The sequence below is a fragment of the Formica exsecta genome, unplaced genomic scaffold (assembly GCF_003651465.1).
Source record: "Formica exsecta isolate Colony F162 unplaced genomic scaffold, ASM365146v1 scaffold451, whole genome shotgun sequence".
In the NCBI taxonomy this organism is placed as follows: Eukaryota; Metazoa; Arthropoda; class Insecta; order Hymenoptera; family Formicidae; genus Formica; species Formica exsecta.
The window spans coordinates 1,002,270-1,024,604 of record NW_021851748.1 but is presented as its reverse complement, the minus strand read 5'-3'; the positions used below and the strand labels follow the sequence as shown (position 1 = coordinate 1,024,604).

The following is a 22,335-nucleotide window of genomic DNA, read 5'->3' as shown; positions in this document are numbered from 1 at the left end:
TCCTGCTTCGTTTCTGGGGCTTTTCCGGGATTCTTTCATGAATGAACGATTTCGTAATTTCCAATCCGCATTCTCTTGATTTTGATCGCATTTACTAAATAAGACATACGCGAAACGCAAATAAAGAAATACATCATAGTTGCAAAAAAAAAAACATTATCTTTTTTTATATATTTATAGCAAGTAATAATAATTAATCTTATTTTTATGTGATATTATACAAAATTTATATTCAGTATAAAATTAACCGGCACGAACAAAAACATTTAAAATTACTAAAGTTTTCAAAAATATTTTTGTTTTTCCAAATTATATTAAAAAAAGAATTTAATTATTTTTCGATAAAATTATGTTATATGAATTATACAAAAAATAATTAATATTTCATTGATTGATTATAAGGCTATTTTTACAAAATTTTATAAAATCATTGCTTAAGAAATTTTCATCTTTAATTACTATTATCGTATAAATCAAAAAGCATTCAAGCAATGTGTTCAGCGGGAGAAGCAGTTCTTTGCGCCAAAGTTTTCCACCATCATTCTCTCTTCGCCATAAGATTTCTATGCTTTTCGCGTTCGCGCGTGCAAAATCCTGTTTACTTTATGTAATCCGGTAATAGTCGATTATATACGGCGTATGCATTTATTTGCGCGTAATCCTTTCGCGCATAATTAAGCACCGATAACATCGAGACGAGGAACTTTCGTGCACAAACGTCCGCGCGCGCATGTATTCAAACGCGTATCCCGGGTGATATATCGACTCCTTCTTTCGCGAGTAGATTCATTGACTCATTAACGCACCGAGAAAAATCACCAGCTGTATATCACAGCCCGGACAGTAATCAAGTGCTCATTCTTAACGCGGTGTGTAATAAATATGTGAATTAATACACCGTCGATTAATTATATCGCACAAACCACGTTTCTAATGTATACTCTCGTTGCCGGGAAAAATTATAACGATGAACGCATCTGCGAACACTACTAAAAATGATTAACCCTGCTTGTACATTGTGCAAAATACTTAGAGAGTAAGACGAGATTCCTTATAACGGTTGAGATCTTCGCGTAGAATTGAAAATTGGCACCTTCAAACGTAAACGATCTCTGTATATTATCTTTGCGAGCGAATTTTCTATATATATTTAAAGTTCCAAAAATACAGTTTTTTAAATCATAAATATACGTATATCTCATACATTTATGATTTAGAAAAATTGTATTGTATGTATTGGAATACGAAGAAAAGCATATATTGTCGTTTTAATGATGACGCTATATAAATGATGATGTCACTAATCTTATTTAATTTTATATCTCGTTTTCGAACGAATAATTCTTCTTTCTGCGGCAATTATTGCAAGCAATCGAGATGTTTTCGTAATCTTTTTTTTTTCATTTTTCTTGAATCGCATATGCTTCGTGCTCATAAAATGAATCATATGCCCTTTTTATCATTGGTTATTGCTGCCATTAATACTCTAGTGCAAGAATTTTTAACGTAAACTAATTCGAGAAAAAATTTTTAAGAGAATTATTTGTTATAATACATTTAATTGTATATATAAATTGAATTGGAATATTCTTAAATTTAGAGTATTTTAAAAATCATATTAAATTTTGGATGTGTTATATAAATACATTTATCTCGTTCTTTCTTCAGCGCAAGCGTACAAATATTTTTGTTCATTTTTGCCATCAAGTGTAACGTACATAAAAGAGAAAGAACTCCGTCGTCGATTACCAAAACGATTACGAAGATGACGATCAAGCGGCGAGCGCGAAGTCGGCAAGGGTTGAGACGACGATAGCGAGGGGTAAAGACGACAAAAGAAGCGCGCTGCCGGCTCTCGGGTCGGATAGTGAAAAAAGCCTCATAAAGGGATAAACGTCACACGGGACTTGTGTTTAATGGCGCGTAAACTGCTACGTGCCCCTGTACGCAGGTATACGGGCCGCATAAACGAGTACGTGCACGCACACGGGTTGCCGCGATGACACGCAGCAGAATCCGAAAGAGTTCTGACTTTTCTGATCCTTTTGATCTCGTCGTTGTCATCATCGTCTTCATCGTCTTCGTCGTCGTCTTCGTCGTCGTTGTTACGGTCGAGAAATCTCGTAAGCTGATATTTAGAGTTGAAATACTGCGAGTCGATCGACTTCATTAACGCGCCGATGCCGGGCAAATATTGACTATATCCATAGAAACTAGGGTACGAGGCATCGTGTATTTACACTGTATATATGTGAGACCTCTCCCTCGTGACCCTACTTTTCTCCTTCTGACTCTTCTCTCATTTCATCCGTTTCGCAAACTATACGGCGCTATGAACTATAATTTCGAAGTCAATGACATTGATGACTAAATTGGGAGAAGCCGTGCGTAATTTTTTTTCCGCGACGACTGTTGCATATATGCATCGATTAAAAGATACGTACTCCGATATCGTGAATCCTCCGATAACGTGCGAATTTGTATGCGAGACTATTTCCCAGCAGATATTTCGAAGTCGGCGCGACTATACAAATGAACCTTGGCCGACATTGATGTGTAGATACTCTCCATAACACGTTGCATTGCGATCTTTTTGTAAAATCAATAGAATCGTAAATGGTACAGTTTACCAGTTACAGTCGACATGATTCGCCGCAAAGACTTGACTCTTGTGCTCTCTCCGTGATTTATTGCAAATGTACGCCGCTCCTCGGAGGTGTTCTGTTTCCCTCGGTTATTAGGACGATGGAATTTTTTGCACCGCGCTCGCAATTGCTCCTCCACCTCCGACGCTCACATCTCGACCTTAACTCTCGTGTCTCAACCTTTCGCGCTTATTGTTTTCTTCATTTTTCGATTTATCTAGAGCCGTACCTGCGTCTGTCCATTCAAGAGCACGCGCAATCCGGTTGCTCCGTTATACGTATATACTCTGCTGCTTTATTTGGTTTTGTATTAAGTCTCCTTGCCCCCGAACTCTCTTAGACTCACTTAGAACGACCGAGTCTCGGATTCAGGTGTGTTAGAAATATTAGAAAATAGTCTCTCTCTCTCGACCGAGATCCGTATTGACGTTGAATATTTCGAGAATTCTTAACATGTATTACAGGAATGTATATGAAAATATATATAACGCTAGAAATTATCTAGATCTAAACATATATGTATACAATAAGTTTTAAATTAAATCAAAGAAAAAATGTGAGCATTTTATATAACTTTTATAATTTTTCTCTAAATATCGCGGAGGATAAACATACTATAAACATTGAATCAAGATTCCGGAATTTTTTTTTTCAGAACCGCATTTGACATCAAAACTGGTGCAGATGCATAAAAATCATCAATTAGCTGATCGTTCTAATGATTGTCGCGAACGAGAACTGCGAAATGCCGCCGATTAGAAGAATTCAGGTAGGAGTGGGGAAGCAGGAAAAGGTTTCACTTCATTAACGAAGCGCATAACGAGTGGAAGAGGAGAGTTAGCGGGTGTTAAGCAACCACGTCGCGAAAAAACTTGAAAATCTTAACGAACCCGACTCTTTTTCATCTATTTGTCTCTAGTTTGTTCTCATTTCGTTTTATCGTCTCTTTGTTGGCAATCCATTTTCTTCAAAAGCGCAATTACAAAGAATCGACGCAGTGTACGCGTGCGGAAGATCGTGTTGTATCGGAGCATTAATTACAGTCACTCTGGATTCTCTTAAAATACTCCTCTCCCTATTATATATAAAAAAAAAAAAATCCTTTTAAGCTACTTTATCTCCCAAGGCGATACCCAAACCGACTATCTCTCACTCTCTCTTTCTCTCTTTACCGATCATGGTTATATTTTTAAATCAACAAATCCGCAGGAGGTTTCCTGCGCCAAGTCGCAGAAAGCAAATGCAGTTAATTTTTTGTGCACATTCTTATATAATGTATCACCCGACGTGCATCTTGTCACAATATAGCGTCATTTGCAAGAGACACGAACTGATTGTTAGAAACGTTTGCATTTCACGAATACTACTTTAGATAACTCTTTTTTTCTCTGTCTTTCTATTTCTCTCAATGTGAGTATTTTGTTGTAAATCTGGATTTTTATATTCATTTTTATTTAAAAAAAAAAAAAACATCGCGATTTGGACCAGCTTAGTCGTTTTATTATAACTACATCAAAACCAATTTTTCCATCGTTACGAGCGGAATACAATCTTAAAATTATAATTCATAAATTTCGAAAGCTAGTTCTCTTCATCGTATCAATTTCAGATCGAAAACTTTTATACCGCATCGTCGATGATCGAAAAACTCGCACGACAAGAAACACCGATCATTGTAACTTTCTTATCGTCAATATATGGTCTAATTTTATTCCAGTTTATTCGAGAAATAGGTTTCTCGCTCCGACATTAAGTCGAGGCAGATGGCACCGTTTGCCGAGATAGCGCTGATTTATAACACGCCGGTGGGTTAAAACGAGTTTCGATTCGAGCATTGTGGGACAGGGTGGGGAAACATAGATTCGGGAAAGAAGAGAACCTAATGATTCTTCGGATATCCATTTCGTGCCCATGGGCAAAGATCTAATCGTCCTCTGCTCAAAAACTCCGTATCCACCAAAGAATATACACGAAAACACTTTCATCATCACAATATTATGAACATTATATAGACTTTGTTATTTGAAGCTATACAAGACTTCATAAAAAAGAGAAAGAAAGAAAGAGAGCAATCGAGAGTGAGAAACATTCTCGGAAGATTTTTATTATGCTATCATTGTCAGAGTACTCGCATATAATCGAAGTTCCGCCGTATTTCCAATTAGTTTTTTCGTACTCTAAATTCTGTTTAAACATATCTGTAAGATATTGTGGGAGGAATAAAAATCAAAACGAACGTAGAGGGAACCGGTTTCACGCCCCACCATTCAACACCAATCGCGCTTTATTCTTCCAAGGATGAGTCGAAGCAACTGACTCTGACACATATCTTTCCTTTGAATAATTTTTATAATTTCTATAATTGCAGATGAACCAAAAGTGCAGCGTATGCAAGGAGCCTGCAGCTGGTTATCATTTTGGAGCATTCACATGCGAAGGCTGCAAGGTAAGAGACAATGGCAGAATTATCGATAATGAGATTACATGATAAAATCCGGGTTGAATTTCACGGACTTTGTGACATGACGCTGACAATTCGATGTCTCATCACACACTCTGTGTTACGGCGTTATATAACATTTGTGATGCAAATTTTACGATCTTATGAAGAGCAACACAAATGTAATTATTAAGTCAGTTTCACCGTTTTCGAATAACTCATTTTTAAATAAGTTTGTCTTTATTTTATGGAATTATAACAACTTCGCAATATACGATTGGAAGAAAACCAGTACAGGAATGAATGAGAATATAAATGATAAAGAATGCAAGGTCTGTTTTTCTTTTTTTTTTAAAGAGAGGCCTCTGAATATGAAAAATACCGAACGAGTTTTTCGATTCTCAAGTAATTGTTCTAAAACATTAAGCATTGATTACTCTTTCATCTACTTATTTATAACAATAATAACTTTGTTGAATGCACGAATATGAATAAATAAAAGTTTAGTTATTTATAAAAAGACACATACACGCAAAAAATGATATCAATAATGCTATGATGCAGAAACAAATCGCGTACACATAATGTGCTGCGTTTTATACGAAATTTATTAATGTTTTAGAACACATCAGAATTCACTTTTTATAAACATATAATAAAAACTAAATATTTCATACACTATAAATTAATAAGAATAAAAAATTATCATATCCTCTTTTCAATGCCATAGGTATTTTGTTAATTTACATTATTAACGGAAAAATCTCATATATTGTACTATGTAAAATTAAAAAAGAAAGTGATTGTCTTTTCTAGTAAAAACACATATGTACAATTTTGCAATGAAAAGAAAGGAGTAACAAAATAAGGCAATGATTTATCAGCAAGTTAGCATCGAAAAAAAAAAAAAAAAAAAATCATCTTTGGCAAAAAACGGACGGAAGTAGTTTCTACCCGATATTAACCTGCTGCGAAGATTTCGCAAAATCGTAAATGTCGATACGCCGGCGATGAGTCGACGCATGCGATGCGTGCACGCGTTTCGCACTCTAGTTTAAAGAAGAAGCAATTTAATAAGCCGTGACCAATGCGAAAACGAAAAGGCTCCGATGGTAGAGATCCTCCGTCGTAGTAATCACGGTCAACGAAACAGGTGAGAAAGTCTGATATGTGGAAAAGGTGAGCGCACGCGAGAGGCAAACGAGAAGAAAAGAAAAATCTCCTGCCCGGCTCGAATCCGTAAGTGGACGAGAGACTCGAGCGCGACCAATCGATTATTTCGGATCGTCCTCGTTCGGCGATGCCCGGATTGCGGCGAATCGCGACGAATATTCTGGAAATAATGACATATCGATAGAATGATAACATTATCTGAAAATCTAACCAGCCGTTGCACGTTGTTACTTCAACTACAACCGCAAAGTAAAAAATTCTATTTTTTTTTTTATTTGATTCCATTAATTTTTGAAGCAAGGACATTTAACATTTTACAATCGTTGTAATAAATTCTTCAAAAGAGAAATGAACAAATCTGTTTCTCGGAACAAATGTGGGATACGTGCGAGCGCGGGAAATATCGTGGAAAAGCGAGGATATTGTGTCGATCGCGGTTTGCTCCCGCGATTAGTCACGTGGAGCGTTACAGTCGCGAATAACATTCAACAGGTGGATTCAACAGGTGGCATTCAACAGGTGGATTCCGGCGCACATGCGCAACCAGCTGTTGAATCTATGCGTACGCCTCTAGTATGCAAGCGCGCATATATATGTGTATCGACGAACGACGACGGCGGTGATCGAGTCTCGTTAAATCACGTTTAGAATCTCCGAGAAATGTTGACCCTTGCTCTCGTCCTCTCATCCCATTAATACGCGTTACACTGTGGAATATCGATACCGCATAAGTGACCCATCCGATAATAATTGAAGCTCATTAAGACAATGACGGGTAATGGGTCTGTTGTTTTTATCGCGTTCGGTTTAACTTTAAGAAAGAGACTACATCGTCGTGTCTGGATCTTAAGATAACAAGAAGCTAATTTTAATTGAATTTGTAAAAAATCCATCGTGCCGTTCTTATAAGATTATTAAATAACGGTATCGGAATTAAATGAATTATATTATACTGCGTAAACAGGGTATTTATACAAATCCTGTAAAAAGTTTCTCTGAAAATTCCCTAATCTTTCAGGTATTTTTGTTCAAAATTCCAGGTAAAGAGAATATTTTAAACATTCTTTGATGCAATTTCCTAAAATAAATTTTTTTTATTGTACGCGTTTTCTAATTTCGTTTTTCATTCGAAGGAAAATCACAAAGCCACTTAAGTTTCAAGTGCTAGATTTATAAATGTACTGAAAATAAAACTGAACAGCTTTTGTTAAGATAAAATTTTTTAGCTTGCATAACATTTTTATTTTTTATCACTGAAAATTAAAATAAAAAATATATATTGCATATTTAATAATTTGTTAAAATATTGAATATATAAACAGAAATAAATATATATTTATAATATATTTTAAACACAAAATTCACAACATGGCTTATTGGCGAATTGTCTACTGCTTACAGTATAAGAGCAAAATGATCAAAAAGATAATTTTTTTTAAATTCCTTGAGCCCCAAAAAAATTCCATGAGAATTCCTTGATTTTTCCAAGTATAAAAAATTCCCTGAGAATTCCAGAGAGTAGACACACACCCTGGTGAAAAAGATGGACTTTTGAATGCGACTGGTCATCGATGTAATTATTATCACTCGCGCGTAAGTGAAATTAATCGATGTTTCACGCCTCGCGCCTTTAATTAATGAACACGAATGACTGATTTAATAGTACGAAATACGATACCGCCCGGAAAATTAATATCACCAGCGTGTATCGTATACGTCACGTCGCGTAGTTGTACAACTATATACCAGCGGGAAGGATCGCCGCTCTCACGAGGTTTCGATGTTATCGCGAGATATATAATAGTGTCATCGAAACCCTGATATCAAAAGGGCAAGTGAGGGGGAGGGGGCACAAAAGTATAGCGGCGAGAATTAGAGGCACTCGCTCAGGCGACCAATTTTTCACGCACACACATGCAACACAACGACACGGGGCGAGCACCGCGGGTGCATACTTTTTTTACTTTTATTGCGTTTTCTAATTTCGTTTTTCATTCGAAGGAAAATCACAAAGCCACTTAAGTTTCAAGTGCTAGATTTATAAATGTACTGAAAATAAAACTGAACAGCTTTTGTTAAGATAAAATTTTTTAGCTTGCATAACATTTTTATTTTTTATCACTGAAAATTAAAATAAAAAATATATATTGCATATTTAATAATTTGTTAAAATATTGAATATATAAACAGAAATAAATATATATTTATAATATATTTTAAACACAAAATTCACAACATGGCTTATTGGCGAATTGTCTACTGCTTACAGTATAAGAGCAAAATGATCAAAAAGATAATTTTTTTTAAATTCCTTGAGCCCCAAAAAAATTCCATGAGAATTCCTTGATTTTTCCAAGTATAAAAAATTCCCTGAGAATTCCAGAGAGTAGACACACACCCTGGTGAAAAAGATGGACTTTTGAATGCGACTGGTCATCGATGTAATTATTATCACTCGCGCGTAAGTGAAATTAATCGATGTTTCACGCCTCGCGCCTTTAATTAATGAACACGAATGACTGATTTAATAGTACGAAATACGATACCGCCCGGAAAATTAATATCACCAGCGTGTATCGTATACGTCACGTCGCGTAGTTGTACAACTATATACCAGCGGGAAGGATCGCCGCTCTCACGAGGTTTCGATGTTATCGCGAGATATATAATAGTGTCATCGAAACCCTGATATCAAAAGGGCAAGTGAGGGGGAGGGGGCACAAAAGTATAGCGGCGAGAATTAGAGGCACTCGCTCAGGCGACCAATTTTTCACGCACACACATGCAACACAACGACACGGGGCGAGCACCGCGGGTGCATACTGAGTTCCATGATCTCTAACCTCGGAGCCGATCTACCTTCTCCTCGATGGGCGTTTGGAAATATTTGAAATAATTTAGCGGCCGTGCACACACGGCGGCCACGGACGAAGAAACGAGGAACACTCATTAGCATACTAACGACTGTCCCTCGAATTCTCCGCGTAACATCGAGAGGGGGGCGCGAGTTCCTCTGCTCTCTCCTCTCTCTCTCTCCTATCTACCTTCTTCGCGTGCGACGGCGATAACCGTGGCCCCTTTTCCTCCACGCTCCGGATTTTTTCCTCTCTTCCATTTTTGGTACCGCGAGGAGCACGCGCGCGAACGTTCGCAAACACACGAAAGACTGAAAATATGATGTTACCTTGAGCGCGGACAGGAGCGGATCGATCATCGCGCGATAATCTTTTCGAAATCATAAAAATAAAAAATCTTACGATAATGTCAACGCGCATGCGTACAAAATAAATCTAAATAAAATTAAAATAAATTACATTAAATTGTGATTAGTAAAATAAATCTAAATGTCAATAGCTTTAAATTTTATTTCCTAAGAAATGAAAGTGACGCAGTTAATTGCGCCATAATCGGGAGAACTCGTGCGTTGCCGATGCGTCCCTGTTTCGTGAACCGTCTTCGTTTCTCGGATGGCGTCCGAATTCCACATTTGTCGTCCGGAACGCGTTCAAATAAAGGAGAGCCAGGTCGTTCGAAGGCCGAAGCGTAAAGCGGAGCCGAAGACAGGATCGCCAAAAGATGGTGAATCGTGACGCGTCGCATATGATGAATATTAACGCGAGCGACCTGGCCCGGCCTTTTACTCTTTCGTCTTTTCGTCTCGTTCCGCTTCAGGCAACTCCGGTGCATTAATTTGCAGAAGTTTGCTCTCTTGTTAAGAGGAACACGCGCGCGGGAGACGGCGAAGACCTAGATTCGGGTCAGGCGTCGCGTTTATTTATGATGCAAATGCCATTGTTTTTCGGGACCTCAACGGTCCGCAGATTATGCGCGGCCGACATTGCAAAAATTTTTCAGCGGTTCTTGTCTTGGCCCCCGTCCTTCCTCCTTCCCGACCGAAGAAGAAGCGCCGTGATTCAGGGGACGCGGTTATTCATCGTTCAACAATGAGGGCTCGTCCAAAAAGTCAAAACCATGACAACCGATCCGGGACAGAGTCGGCATAAACGCGTACCCGACAAGGATTGCTTTCTACTCATCGGAGTCATCGCGTCGACTACGACTGACTTTTTATGCCGAGCTTCCGGCGACGACGAAGATTCGAAAAGACACTTAGGCGAGTAACAACGACTTCCGGCGAACAGTACACGTTCGAGCGGCGGAAGAGGATGAAACATTTCAAGGAGTCAACGATGCACATAGGGTGCATAGAAATTATCATTTGAATGTTCAAGTACTGCATATATCATGGTGAAACGTTTATTTGAATATCCACAAAATGACTGTATATGTATTTTAGCTTTTTTTAAATGAGTGAGAAGCATTTTGATAAGATAAAATAACAAATATTAAAGATATGATAAAATATCTAAGAGATCAAAAAGTAAAGAATGTAAATGATATGTTTGTAGTTACTAGAAAATTAAGACGTGAACAAATGGCCAACGATTAAATGCGCACTTAAGGAAAATCAAGGAGCATGTTCGAAGTATTTGATGACGATAACGACGACGACGACGACGTGTGTGTATATACGAGAAAAATGAAAGTGACAGTCCGGCGAAGGAGATAACGTTCTGAGAAGAACGTGATAAAAATTGTCGAATCGCTCGATTTCCTCGAGTGCCGGTGATTTCTCGACAGATTGTCAAAGTCCTGTCACGAATGACAAGTTTAGCTTTTCCCTTTTTCTCGCTAAACATCAATTCGTTTTCATACAGTGAAATATATCGATGCCCTTTACACAGTACATCTTGATTGTAAAGTTTAATTAAAAGTAAAATGTTGAAATCGTATTAAATGCATTTCGGATTGAGTAAAGAATAAAAAAGAAGTATTCATCAACAGAACTTTAATATCTGAGATATTATCAATTTATATGATCTTCTATGTGTGCTTTAATAATAATATAAAAAATTGTTTCATCTAAATTATATTTTAAAATTGAATAAGCAAATAGATGAAGGAAGGATATTACATATTTATTTACATTATTCTTTAATACTGTATGCCGTGGAAGAAGAATTGACTCATGCATATTAATAAGCAGTGTCGTTGAACATTTAAATTCGTGGCAGATGTAAATAGCAAGTATATTACCAATAATGTTCAAAAATATTTTATATCTATTGACAGATAAGATCATTTAAGCACACGATAAATAAAGAGCGATTATACATAATGAATACTTAGAAAAAAAGACAGAACTGATAATACAATATACATACACGCATGCATTATTAGAGACAATTAACAATAAGAGTACAAAATAAAATACGTAATACAAGAGAGATAAAATGAGGGAGCGGATACAAAACGGCAAAAAAGATGCAGGAGAATATACTCGTATTATAAGAATGCCGTAAAACCGATTATGGACCCAATCTCTTCGCGTTATCTTTCCCGGTACAGTTAGCTCTCGCGTAAAGCGACATTAAAATGGAAATAGAAGGGAAAGAAAAATGGCATAAGTTGTGCGTTGGCGCGTGTTAACACACGGCAGGAATCCGCGCGACTATAGTTTTCCTCGCCTTCCTAGCTTTGTCGCACGTATGCGAGGCGGATCGGTCGCCGACTTCGTGGAAGCGCGAGGCTGCAAAGCGCTTTTTAACTGCGGCTATTACGTCGCCTAATTGCCGGTCATTTAAATACCACCGTCGCGAAACAGATACCGCGATACGAGGAGAGACCGCGGGCAAAGAACGCGAGAGACTCCGAGGAGCTTAGGCGCCGGCCGACATTGACTCTCGAGAGGTGCAATCGTTGCACTTGATAATTGCAGAAATGCAGTAGATTGCAGCGCGGCGAGTCGCACGAAGAGTTTTGGATCGTGATGCTGAAAACTGCACGCTCGAATGCCCCGTCTGGTCTATAAATCCGCTATTCCAGATAACGTATCGATAACGTCGAGCGGAGTTACTTTCGCCGCGCGACTAGGGAAAAAATCGTTCGATTGATTTGGTCGGCGATCGCTTCTCGATCAGGGGATACCTGCCGGGAAGTCGCGACTCATTCTTTTCGCGACACCCGTCGCCCTGGATAGCGAAGGCATGTTTAGAACACGGTTACGGGAAGGAAACCGCGAACTGCACCACGACGCGATCGGCCGATCGTATAAAACGGCGATTTATGGTCGACATAGGCGGCACAGTGGAAAGGAAGAACCGCGTACATATGTGGGCCAAACCGCATGGCGACCGTTGGCTTTACGCCCGGTTTACGACCCGATAAATCGCGATCTATGAAAGGATCTGTCGATGGGAGACAACGTTCTACGGAGCTGCCGACAACCGGGCGCTTTGAATTCACCGCTAAATTCACGATTTCCCGAATGTTATCTTTAAATGCTGTATTTAAGTTAAATTTCCGTTCACGTGCAAAAATAGTCGTAATGACATAAATCGTCTGCAAATATCGCCGATATAGTTGCTCAGTTAATTTTAAATTAGATATTTCTTAACTTTGATAATCCGAGAACTTTGACATTTCTCTCTTGATTTAAAACGTTTTGAGAAAATTCCACATATCGGAACACACGGATACTCTCGAGCAGCTATTGAAACGTTCAAGATTCGAATGGTAATGCGAATGGCGGCGACGTAAGCCCGCGGCAAAGGGTTGATACGATCGCCACGAGTTAAATAGCGAAGTCGCACGAACCAACTGCCGCCCGCTCTCGCATGTGGCCCAGTTCACGCCCGAGCGATCGCATCGCGCTCTTACTACACGGACGGCGCGCCCTTGAGCAACGACGTTTAATATTCAGCGAACGTGCCCGGTTTCGTATGGGTCGTCTTCGTGGTCGTCGATGTCCTGCGCAACGCCGCGACGCCGACCTCACGTCCGCGAATGCGGTCGATCTTTTCAGAACAATCGCGTTACGCAAACGGAAAGAGATCGATTGGTGCAATCCCTGCGAATTCGTCGAAGAGAAAAATTGCCTCGACTCACTGTCATGATTAACCGCGACGAGCGAAGGAAAAAATGCGGAGAAGTAAATAGGGTGCCTACTCAAATTTTGTATAAAAATTTTCTGAAAATTTCCTGATCTTCCAGGAGCGCCATTCTGTACACGCTACCGACAATTATCGATGCCGTTGCACAGGTATAATATACCGTAAAAAAACACGTAACGACACCGACAATCGTCGGTAGTGTGTTTAGATTAGGTATTTTTGTTCAAAATCTCAGGTAAAGAGAATATTTAAAAAATTTTTTAATGCAATTTCAATTAAAAAGACAAAGTCATTTAAGTTTCAAGAATGCTAGATTTACATTTATAAATTTAGTACATTTGTACTAAAAAATTTCATCTAAAATTAAAATAAAGAATAAAGAATTTAACTAAAATAAAGAATAAAGAATTTAACTAAAATAAAATAAAAAATTTAACTAAAAATTAAAATAAAGAATATATAATACATATTTAAAAAAAAAAAAAGTTCCCTGTCACAATTAAACGCGATGAGCAAAGGAAACGCGGAAAAATAAATACGTCGTGCGTCGTCTCGCGACTCGCAACCATGTTGTCCTACATGCATATGTATGCATTTTATCTTAGCCATCTTTGTGAAACGCGGACGAAAGGGTTGCGATCAGCTACCGTTATCGCGCGGGTCAACAAGGATTAACGAGATGCATCGGACGTTATCCAGATGTCTCGGCTGTCAAAAGTCATAGAACCGTAATAAGATAACTCGAACGCCTCTGTTTCTGATTTGCCGCTGATTTTTATCGCTGTCATCGATCGACTTTGTTTAACATTCATCGTTCTTTATAGATTATCAATACGCGTATGATATGATAGTATATAAGAATATACATATCTCTTCTATTGCGTGCGTTGACCGTGAATGCTTGTCACTGCAGTTTGTCGTAAACAGGAACTCTTTTAACATCATTTGCTCAGAACTTAACAGTACATATTCCATTACTTTCGCGTTAATGTGGCAGGCAGCGATAAAAGACTACCGTTTCCATCTATTACACTGTGTATAGTCGGCTTTAGATACTAAACTAGACAGTAATCGATAACGAACAAGTAAAGCGGGGTTAAAAACGCAATTATTCGTTATTACCTCAACTTTCACCTGGAGAGCAGACACATAATTCTTCAGCTCTCTTGTTCGCTTAAAATGGAACATTTGGATTACCATCTATTAAAGACTTTCGACTCTCTATATTTTTTTTTGTGCAATAAATGCGCAAAATATGTTCGCGTAAAAAATTCGTTTATTTCTCGACAATCAGAAGAGAATTTTAACTGCAATTAAACGAAATTATTCCCATGCCTTATGATTATTAGCAAAAAAAAAAAAGAAAGTTAACGGCAATGCTCAAGTAGAATGCCATTTAATAGCGCACTGTAATACGCGAGATAATTCAAAGAAGTAAAATTACATTAACAACCGTAGTAGGAAATATCCTCACTCGAGAGAGAATGTAGCAATCTGTAGAAATAATTCTCAAGTTCGCGGCGATCCATTTCGCAGAGTTTTCAACTATCTCCGCGCGAGTTCTATAGCTCTTCCCGCGTGCTCTTCGTCAAGAGAAGTCTTATCTCTCTCTCTCCATGAGAAGCAGATCTGGTCGAGTATATAGCCGCGCGCGCATCTCGTCCTTTTTCTCTCTCTCTCTCTCGAAGAAGAAGAAGAAGAAGAGCGCGGATCGCGAATCGTCCTCGTGCATCAATCCGTACTCGTCTATTCCCCAAGTAGAGACCGAGTATTTACGCTCGCGAAACGCTTCCTCTTCCCTTGAATCGAAGCCGATTCTAATGTAAGCAAATAGCTCCCGAGGACAAATCCCCGCGACCATATCGGCGCGTCGTAAAAGTTTCTAACATACGATCTTGCCGTTCTCAACGCTGACCATAAAGCGTGGGTAAAGCGAATACAGAACGACCGCCGCGGTCCATTCTCTCAGGTGATTAACATCGTACCGTGAGTCACTTTTTAACGCGTTTAGAGAGATTGCTCTGAAAAATTGTCTTACGACATATATGGAGCTTTAACTCGGTGTACTTTTAGTCAAAGCTAAATTTTTTCATAACTATATAGTTGGTAGCGCTCTCTGACTGAGCGAAATAATTTATATCATTTAGAGAAATTATTATTATTAATAATTATATTACATATAAATATATTAATATTATTATATTAATAATTGCGGGCAATTATTGTAAACTATTTTGTTGAGTAATAATTCTTCGTATACCTATAATTTTTATATGGAATTAGATTTTCTTGTGAATTATTTCGTAGGATTGATGAGGAAAATTTAATTCCACGATAAAGAGAGAAGCACTTAATATACTGTTTGAAGAATATGGTTGAATATTCGGCCAGTATATCAAATATCGTAATTATTATATCAAGCACGGCGGGATATACCGCAGCGCTATGCATCAGCGGTGAAAAGCGATGCCACGGAATACCCGGGGGTACCGGTTTATTAAATTTTATTGCAGCGCGCGCTTACTCTTCGGAGAAACGGACTTTCAAAATCCGCGAGAGAAAATCAGCATACAATAACCGACGCCCATTGTTTCTGTAGTTAGGAACTGTCGTTGCGTACCATATCTGCAATTCAATCGGCGCGATACCGTAGGACGTGGAAGCATTTTGTGTCACACGTGATAAACTGAACTGCCCCTCGAGCGTGTAATACGTTGAGTCGCGCACGGCGACGTATCCGAAACGTGATTTCTAAGATAATCGCGAGAATAACTCGCCAGTAATAAATCGCAACAATTTTGAATGAGTGAAACTGAGAAATGTTCCTGGTCTCTTATATATACGAAACGCATGATTATCACAATTTTTGATATTATATAAAAACGAGGCAGATGTTTTTATAGCAAAAGATGAAAACAAAAGCTTCGATGCTATTAACTGACCAAGATAATCTTGCTATTTCCATATTAAAATACAATATGCAAATACTCGTATGAATATTTTTCAATCGACTTAAGATATATAGTCATTACATTTGCAATCATTGTTTTTGATTCGCGGAAATATCAGCGCTTCTCGTTATCCATTTATCAACGGCGATGCTTGCTAGGCTTGTCGCGATTAGAAACCACTCGAAACGAAAATGAGAGTGCTCTCTTGAAATAAGTATGCAGAGCACACGAGGCTCAAGGTCCATGCCACTGAGTGACGTCATGTCTGTCTTCACTCGTCTCATTCGCGGTTTCCACGATCTTGTTTCGCTAGATTTCTTGGAGCTGCGCCAAAAATCCGCAATATCTTATTATTTTCGAGCTTCATAGCAATTTGCAGATATTTGTATAAATATCACATATTTGACTAGAACGCAATGATAATATCCTTTATCGATTATGCGAGTGTTTATCGCTATATAATAAATGCTAAATTTGAATAAATGCAATGTAGTGTATCTAATCTAAATATTAATGAAAAATGATGACAGCTTCTAAATAACTTTCGAGCTCAAGTTTTAATTGGTAAAAAATGATCATTCAATTATATAGTGTTTTCTGAGTAAAACAAACGTCACGCTGCAAAGTGTTTGGGTTTCATTACGTTACGCTACGTTACGCTACGCTTTGCTGATTGTGTATCATTAGCGGATACGAACAAATTGGACTTATCTCGAAAACATCGAATAGATTCCACGCCGTGTAATGAAGCGGATCGCGATTTGCGCGTACGTCTGTTACGGTGCGCCTACGTAATCGCGAGAATATACAATTATCCTGTTGTAATGAACGCGGATCTGCCGTGAAACGACAAACGATTAAAAATAGCCAGACGGATCTAGATGTTTTTACACGGAACGCCGTTAATCACCGTCGCTCTTTTCTCGAGTGTCGGAACGAATTGCGGGGTAATTCACAATCGGGAAAGAGGAAAAATCATTAGCGAGCGTTACGACATGTCACAGCGGAAACATCGGCGTGACTATGTAATCGATTATTATTAGCACAGACGCGTTGGTTCAGCACAGTGCCGCGTAGTGCCAGGACGCGAAATCCAGATCGTTGCGGATTACGGTGCCGCGTCATCTTCATCTGGGAAAGCCAGCGAGCGAGGAAACGCGAGCGAAGGATGGATGGGGTCGGTCGCGAGCAAGGAGGATGTCGCGATGACGCGCAAATACGGTTTGCTTACGCGCTGCCTCGCGACGAGCATCGGCCAAGCTTATATCAGGGTCACTCGCCGATACGCGCATTCATATGCTAATGTCGTGCTCGCTCGAGATGTTAACGAGTCGCCTCGAGTTGTCGCGGCGGAATCATCTGTGACCGTCAACGCATTGACGATCGCATCCTCTCGCGGTCGCCATGTTCTCCAAATTTTTTGTGAAATATCGCTAGATTAGATTGTTTGAAAAGAATGGAGATTTCCTAAGCGTGTATATAAAACAGTTCAATTTTGAGATGCACATATAATGAATTGATCAAAATTAAACTATCTTGCGTCGCACATTTTAGTATGTAATAGTATGCAATATTAATATATTATTAATATATTCATTATTACATAATTATATGTATTAATACGTATTGATTATATTTTATCAAACAGGTTTTCACCAAATATATATTAATATATTTATATTATTAATATAGAAACTATTTAATATATTAAATAATATATTAAACTATTAATATATTATTTAGTAAGAAACTATTTGTGTGATAAAATATTATATAATTAATACATACATATAATTAAATAATAATAAATATTCTGGTTTGCCGAGGCGAGATCGATTCCGTCGAGGATCTGTCGATCAGCTGATTCGCTCTATATCGATCAGAATAGTAATTGTACGTCGCTCGCTGGGTGATCGCACAACGACACGACCACCACCGAAGCTGACAGCCGTGTCTCTGGTCTTACCAGGCTCCGCGAACTTTTCTCTCGCGTCTTCTCTTTCTCGTCCGCTTCGGCGAAGCACCTGTACTACCGCGGCGCCTTTCTCCGTCGCACCGGCATGAGCGACGTAACGCAACGAATCCACGTTCTCGTCGCACTCGCGGCGCATCTAAGTCTCCTCTCTCGGTCCATTTCTTTCCATCCGTCTCTCGCCGCACTCCACGCCGTGAGCCCGCAAACGCGCGCCTCCTGTCCTTTCCCCTCGCCGCCGTCGCCATCATCCCGGTACCATTATGTATATTCCCGTTCGTCTCGTCTCGCTCGTTCGCTCGCGCCTATCAACAATCTATATTAAGGACGTGGGAATGTGAAATGGCCTGTCCAGCTATGCCAGCGATGCTATTGGAGTCGCGCGGTGTGGCCGTGTCGACTGTCTCGACTCTCCGATCCCTCTCCGCGTATACATGTATGTATACACACATACATGTAATCACGCACCTAACTCACCTCATCGCCCCGTGTCACGCGTTCGTGCCGTGACCTCGGATTCGTGCACGACGGATGCTGCACGCCGAATTCCGTGCGAGATGTGCCACAACGGACTTTCTCGCGAAACGTTTACGAGAAATCCGATAATACTGCAGCCTTTGCTCCTTCTTCCAAAAGTAATTTTAGTCTTTTTCCTCGCGAGTCATTCACGTTCGCGGGGGTTAATCGTCCCTTTAGGTAATAGCGTGACTATCGCCGCGCGCTCGGCGCTTATTACGTTTTCGCTTGGCGTGGGATCAAACGTTTAGCGATATTTTATATGACAAGAATGACAGATACATATATATGTATATTATACAATATTATTATACGAAATCATCATAAAATTGAAATTTTAATGTTAATGAAACAATGAAATTTTTATCTAACGATATTCAAGATAAGAGATTGAGTGTCGTGATGAATATTGAAAAGATTAATGCTTTATATGTATGAATGCAAAGTTTAATAATGCGGATTATATTCTTATATTCATAAAATATTTTTATATTCATAAAATCATAAAATATATTCATAAAATATTTTTATATTCATAAAATCATAAAATATATTCATAGAATATTTTTATATTCATAAAATCATGAAGCATTAGTGATATCCCATTTTCCACAAGATTACATGAATATTAGTCAAATATAATATTAATCAAAATTAATAAACTTGTCTCTTTGAAATCAAGTTGATATTCATCGTATCAAGCATATAAAATTGAAATATTTAAAGATAACAAAAATGTCTTTAGTTAGGATAAAGACAAATTTAAATATTACTAGATCGCGAAAAAAAGACAGATGATGAAAATTATCGCAACCTCGAGCTCATTTGATCGCGGTAATATATCGATATGTGACGGTGTCGCGTTGTCAAAACGAAAATTATATTTGTCGCGTCACTTAGCTCATCGCAAAGAAATACGTCAAATGAATAACAGCCGCGCTAAACGCACACGTAACTCATTCGCGGAATCAATTCTTAGGATCGCGATAAAGGTCCGGCGACACGTTTCGTCGTTCTCGCGGAAAACCGAATTCCTTGAATGCCGATCTGTATATCGATGCTCGAATCACACGCGACTCGCTTCGTTTCATGCTCCCCATTTGGCAGCGTGAAATGCGAGGTTCTCGTTCGATTCTCCTCACGTGCGGAGAATTATAGCGTTTCTCCCTCGAGGAAAATTATCATGGAAAATTAGCGCCGCTGATCGACTTATCGAATGTCATTCCCGAATGACATTCTCATCATCCGGGTAAATATTCTGTTCCCCTAATTCCCACTGTTCGAGAGGTACTCTTTCTAGTTTCTCACCATCTCGACAAGATTCTTTTTAATTTTTTTTTCATTCATATTGGAACATCGTCATTATCACGTAATTTCAATACCGTACACATTTGTACACATCAAAAATAATTTATTGCCACAACATCGTCGTCAGTCACGCATTCCGTGTGATTTTTGATGTATAATTCTTCATTTTATTTGATTGTTATTGTTTAATTATTTTTAATTTATTAATTATTTAATTTAATTAATTAAAGTATATCAATCGAGAAATTTGAATCCAAAGTCGCGCATATTCGCTTTCTATAAACCGTTTCTCATTTCTTTTCACGATCACGGACGATTCTGATTTCTCCGCGTTGTTTTATAGCGTTACAAATCGATCTAGGATTCCGGGCGTGCCGGCTGATTTGAGATAATCTCAGCTTCTCTCGACGGATTTGTCGCACGCGCCCCTAAATGGCGTACGTTCTCCGCGTGGACGGGGACCGGTCGTTTTGCCGTTTGTTGTCGTCGTCGTTACTATTTCCGCCGCAGTTGCTATTGCGACTCGCCAATCTTGGCCGAACCCCGTGTACGTCCAACGGCCGGACGGGTAACCGAATTGTGCAAAAACTTGTAAAGCCAAGCCGAACACGCGCTCGCACGCACGATGTTACGCAATCCCGCGAATCCCGTTGTCCCTCTTTGTCGGGGGACAACTGTCCGACTATCCGTACGTAGCTGACCGAGTGAATACACGACGACCTGCTCGGGGAATCCGGCGACGCAATCGCTATTCGCGAAAGACGACCATCCGCGGCGATGGAAGAATGTCGCCACTTTTCCCGATTCCGTGGGCGATTTAGAGCCCGATATGGCAGAATCGCGCTGCCGGATCAATTACATCGCGTGGACAATTCGAGCGAATAAACCGAGCACGTTGACAAATCGATATGTAGGTATGTAAATTGCGCTGACACTTTTCTGACACCGTCGCGATGCGGGCAGATATATCTCTCATGTACGATTTCTCTTGCTCGATTGATTACAAAATTTTTCGAACAATTGCTCTGGCAATAATTATTAATTTTTCAAATTTGATCTTCTTAAATCTTACTAAATAAATTTAATGCAAGTATATATGCAAGATATCTATTACACCACGCTATTATTAAATAGAAATGTGTGCGTAAAGTCTATATATTTTTTCATCGTTTGATTTTCACGGGATACATTATATACTTCTAATCGCGAAATGGCTGGAAAATATAAAATATATACGCGATAGTTATATTTCTGGCTAATAAATAGTCTAAAAGATGAAAGCACCATTTAACAACGGCATTGCAATTGCATACATTATATATGAAATTCCCGCCGTAATTCTCTGTTTTATTTTATATATTTTTCTTCTATAATAATTACTCTTAAATATTTACTTACATATATATTCTCTCTATTGCACCTAATATAGTCGTTATTATATTATGATCCTGTTGGATTACGATTTTGATTCATCGAAATCTCACGCGGACGATCTAAGATAATATAAAATTTAATTACATCAAATAACTTTTATAATCATTCCGAAAAATAAAATATCTGATTTGATAAATTCGAGATTTGATAAACACTGTTTCCTTAAACAAAAAGTTGATCACCCTCACGTCATAAATGATCATCGGAATATTCTACGAATTACGTGCGAACAAGCGCACGAATTTTTCCGACAGCCATTCTCATTCTATTATTCCGAATGACTCAAACGATGACATAAATGCGACGATCATCCGGAAGTCCAACGAATCATCGAATATTACCGAGACCGACATGTAGGTCGTGAATTGGTCGCGCCGTGGACACTTCATCGAACGACTCATCGTTCCCGATCGGGACGCGTGTACCGCTACTTGCGTGAGCCTTACAGGATTTTCGACTGTTACCAGCTCGCCCACGTGGCTCTTTGATCAGGTGGAGTCCGCGAAATCCGTGTCCTTCCGCAGCAGTCTCCGCGACGACGATACGACACGGTGACTTTTTTTACGTCTTATCTTCCGCTTCTTGTTCCGTAACACGCGCGCGCTAATCGATCGTGACGCAATGATTTAACAACGGGAGAAACGTGAGAACACGGATACGCAAAGTTGCGTAGATATCGTAATCTCGTAATAGTTCTAATTTATGTGGTGACTACATTTTAACAAGGCACAATTGTGGTCAATCTTAAGGAAGTCAATCTTATATATAAAAGCCACAATTATATATGAGCATGAAAATTGGAATAATTATTTGGATCGAGTAAATAGGGAAGGGAAAACATATCTTTTTTTCAAATTTAATATGATGTTAATATGATCCTTTCATATACGCGGATATTAAAGCAGATATTTTTTCCGACTCTTTTTTCATTCTTTGCATTTTA

The 22,335-nt window shown here is 38.8% G+C and overlaps 1 protein-coding gene and 1 long non-coding RNA gene across 3 annotated transcripts in view; one reads left to right on the top strand and one right to left on the bottom strand.

Moving 5' to 3' along the window:
- The window catches only part of LOC115240782, a 224,686-nt gene that overhangs the window by 137,904 nt on the left and 64,447 nt on the right, over positions 1-22,335 (bottom strand). The window lies entirely within an intron of this gene.
- The window catches only part of LOC115240781 (zygotic gap protein knirps-like), a 31,021-nt gene that overhangs the window by 5,593 nt on the left and 3,093 nt on the right, over positions 1-22,335 (top strand). The window contains exons 2-3 of one of the 2 annotated variants that reach the window (XM_029816135.1): positions 3,301-3,414; positions 5,014-5,091. In XM_029816135.1, coding sequence (XP_029671995.1) covers positions 3,364-3,414; positions 5,014-5,091 — 129 coding nt within the window. In that variant the 5' untranslated portion in view covers positions 3,301-3,363. The remainder of the gene's footprint in view (positions 1-3,300; positions 3,415-5,013; positions 5,092-22,335) is intronic. The other variant, XM_029816136.1, reaches the window with a different exon arrangement.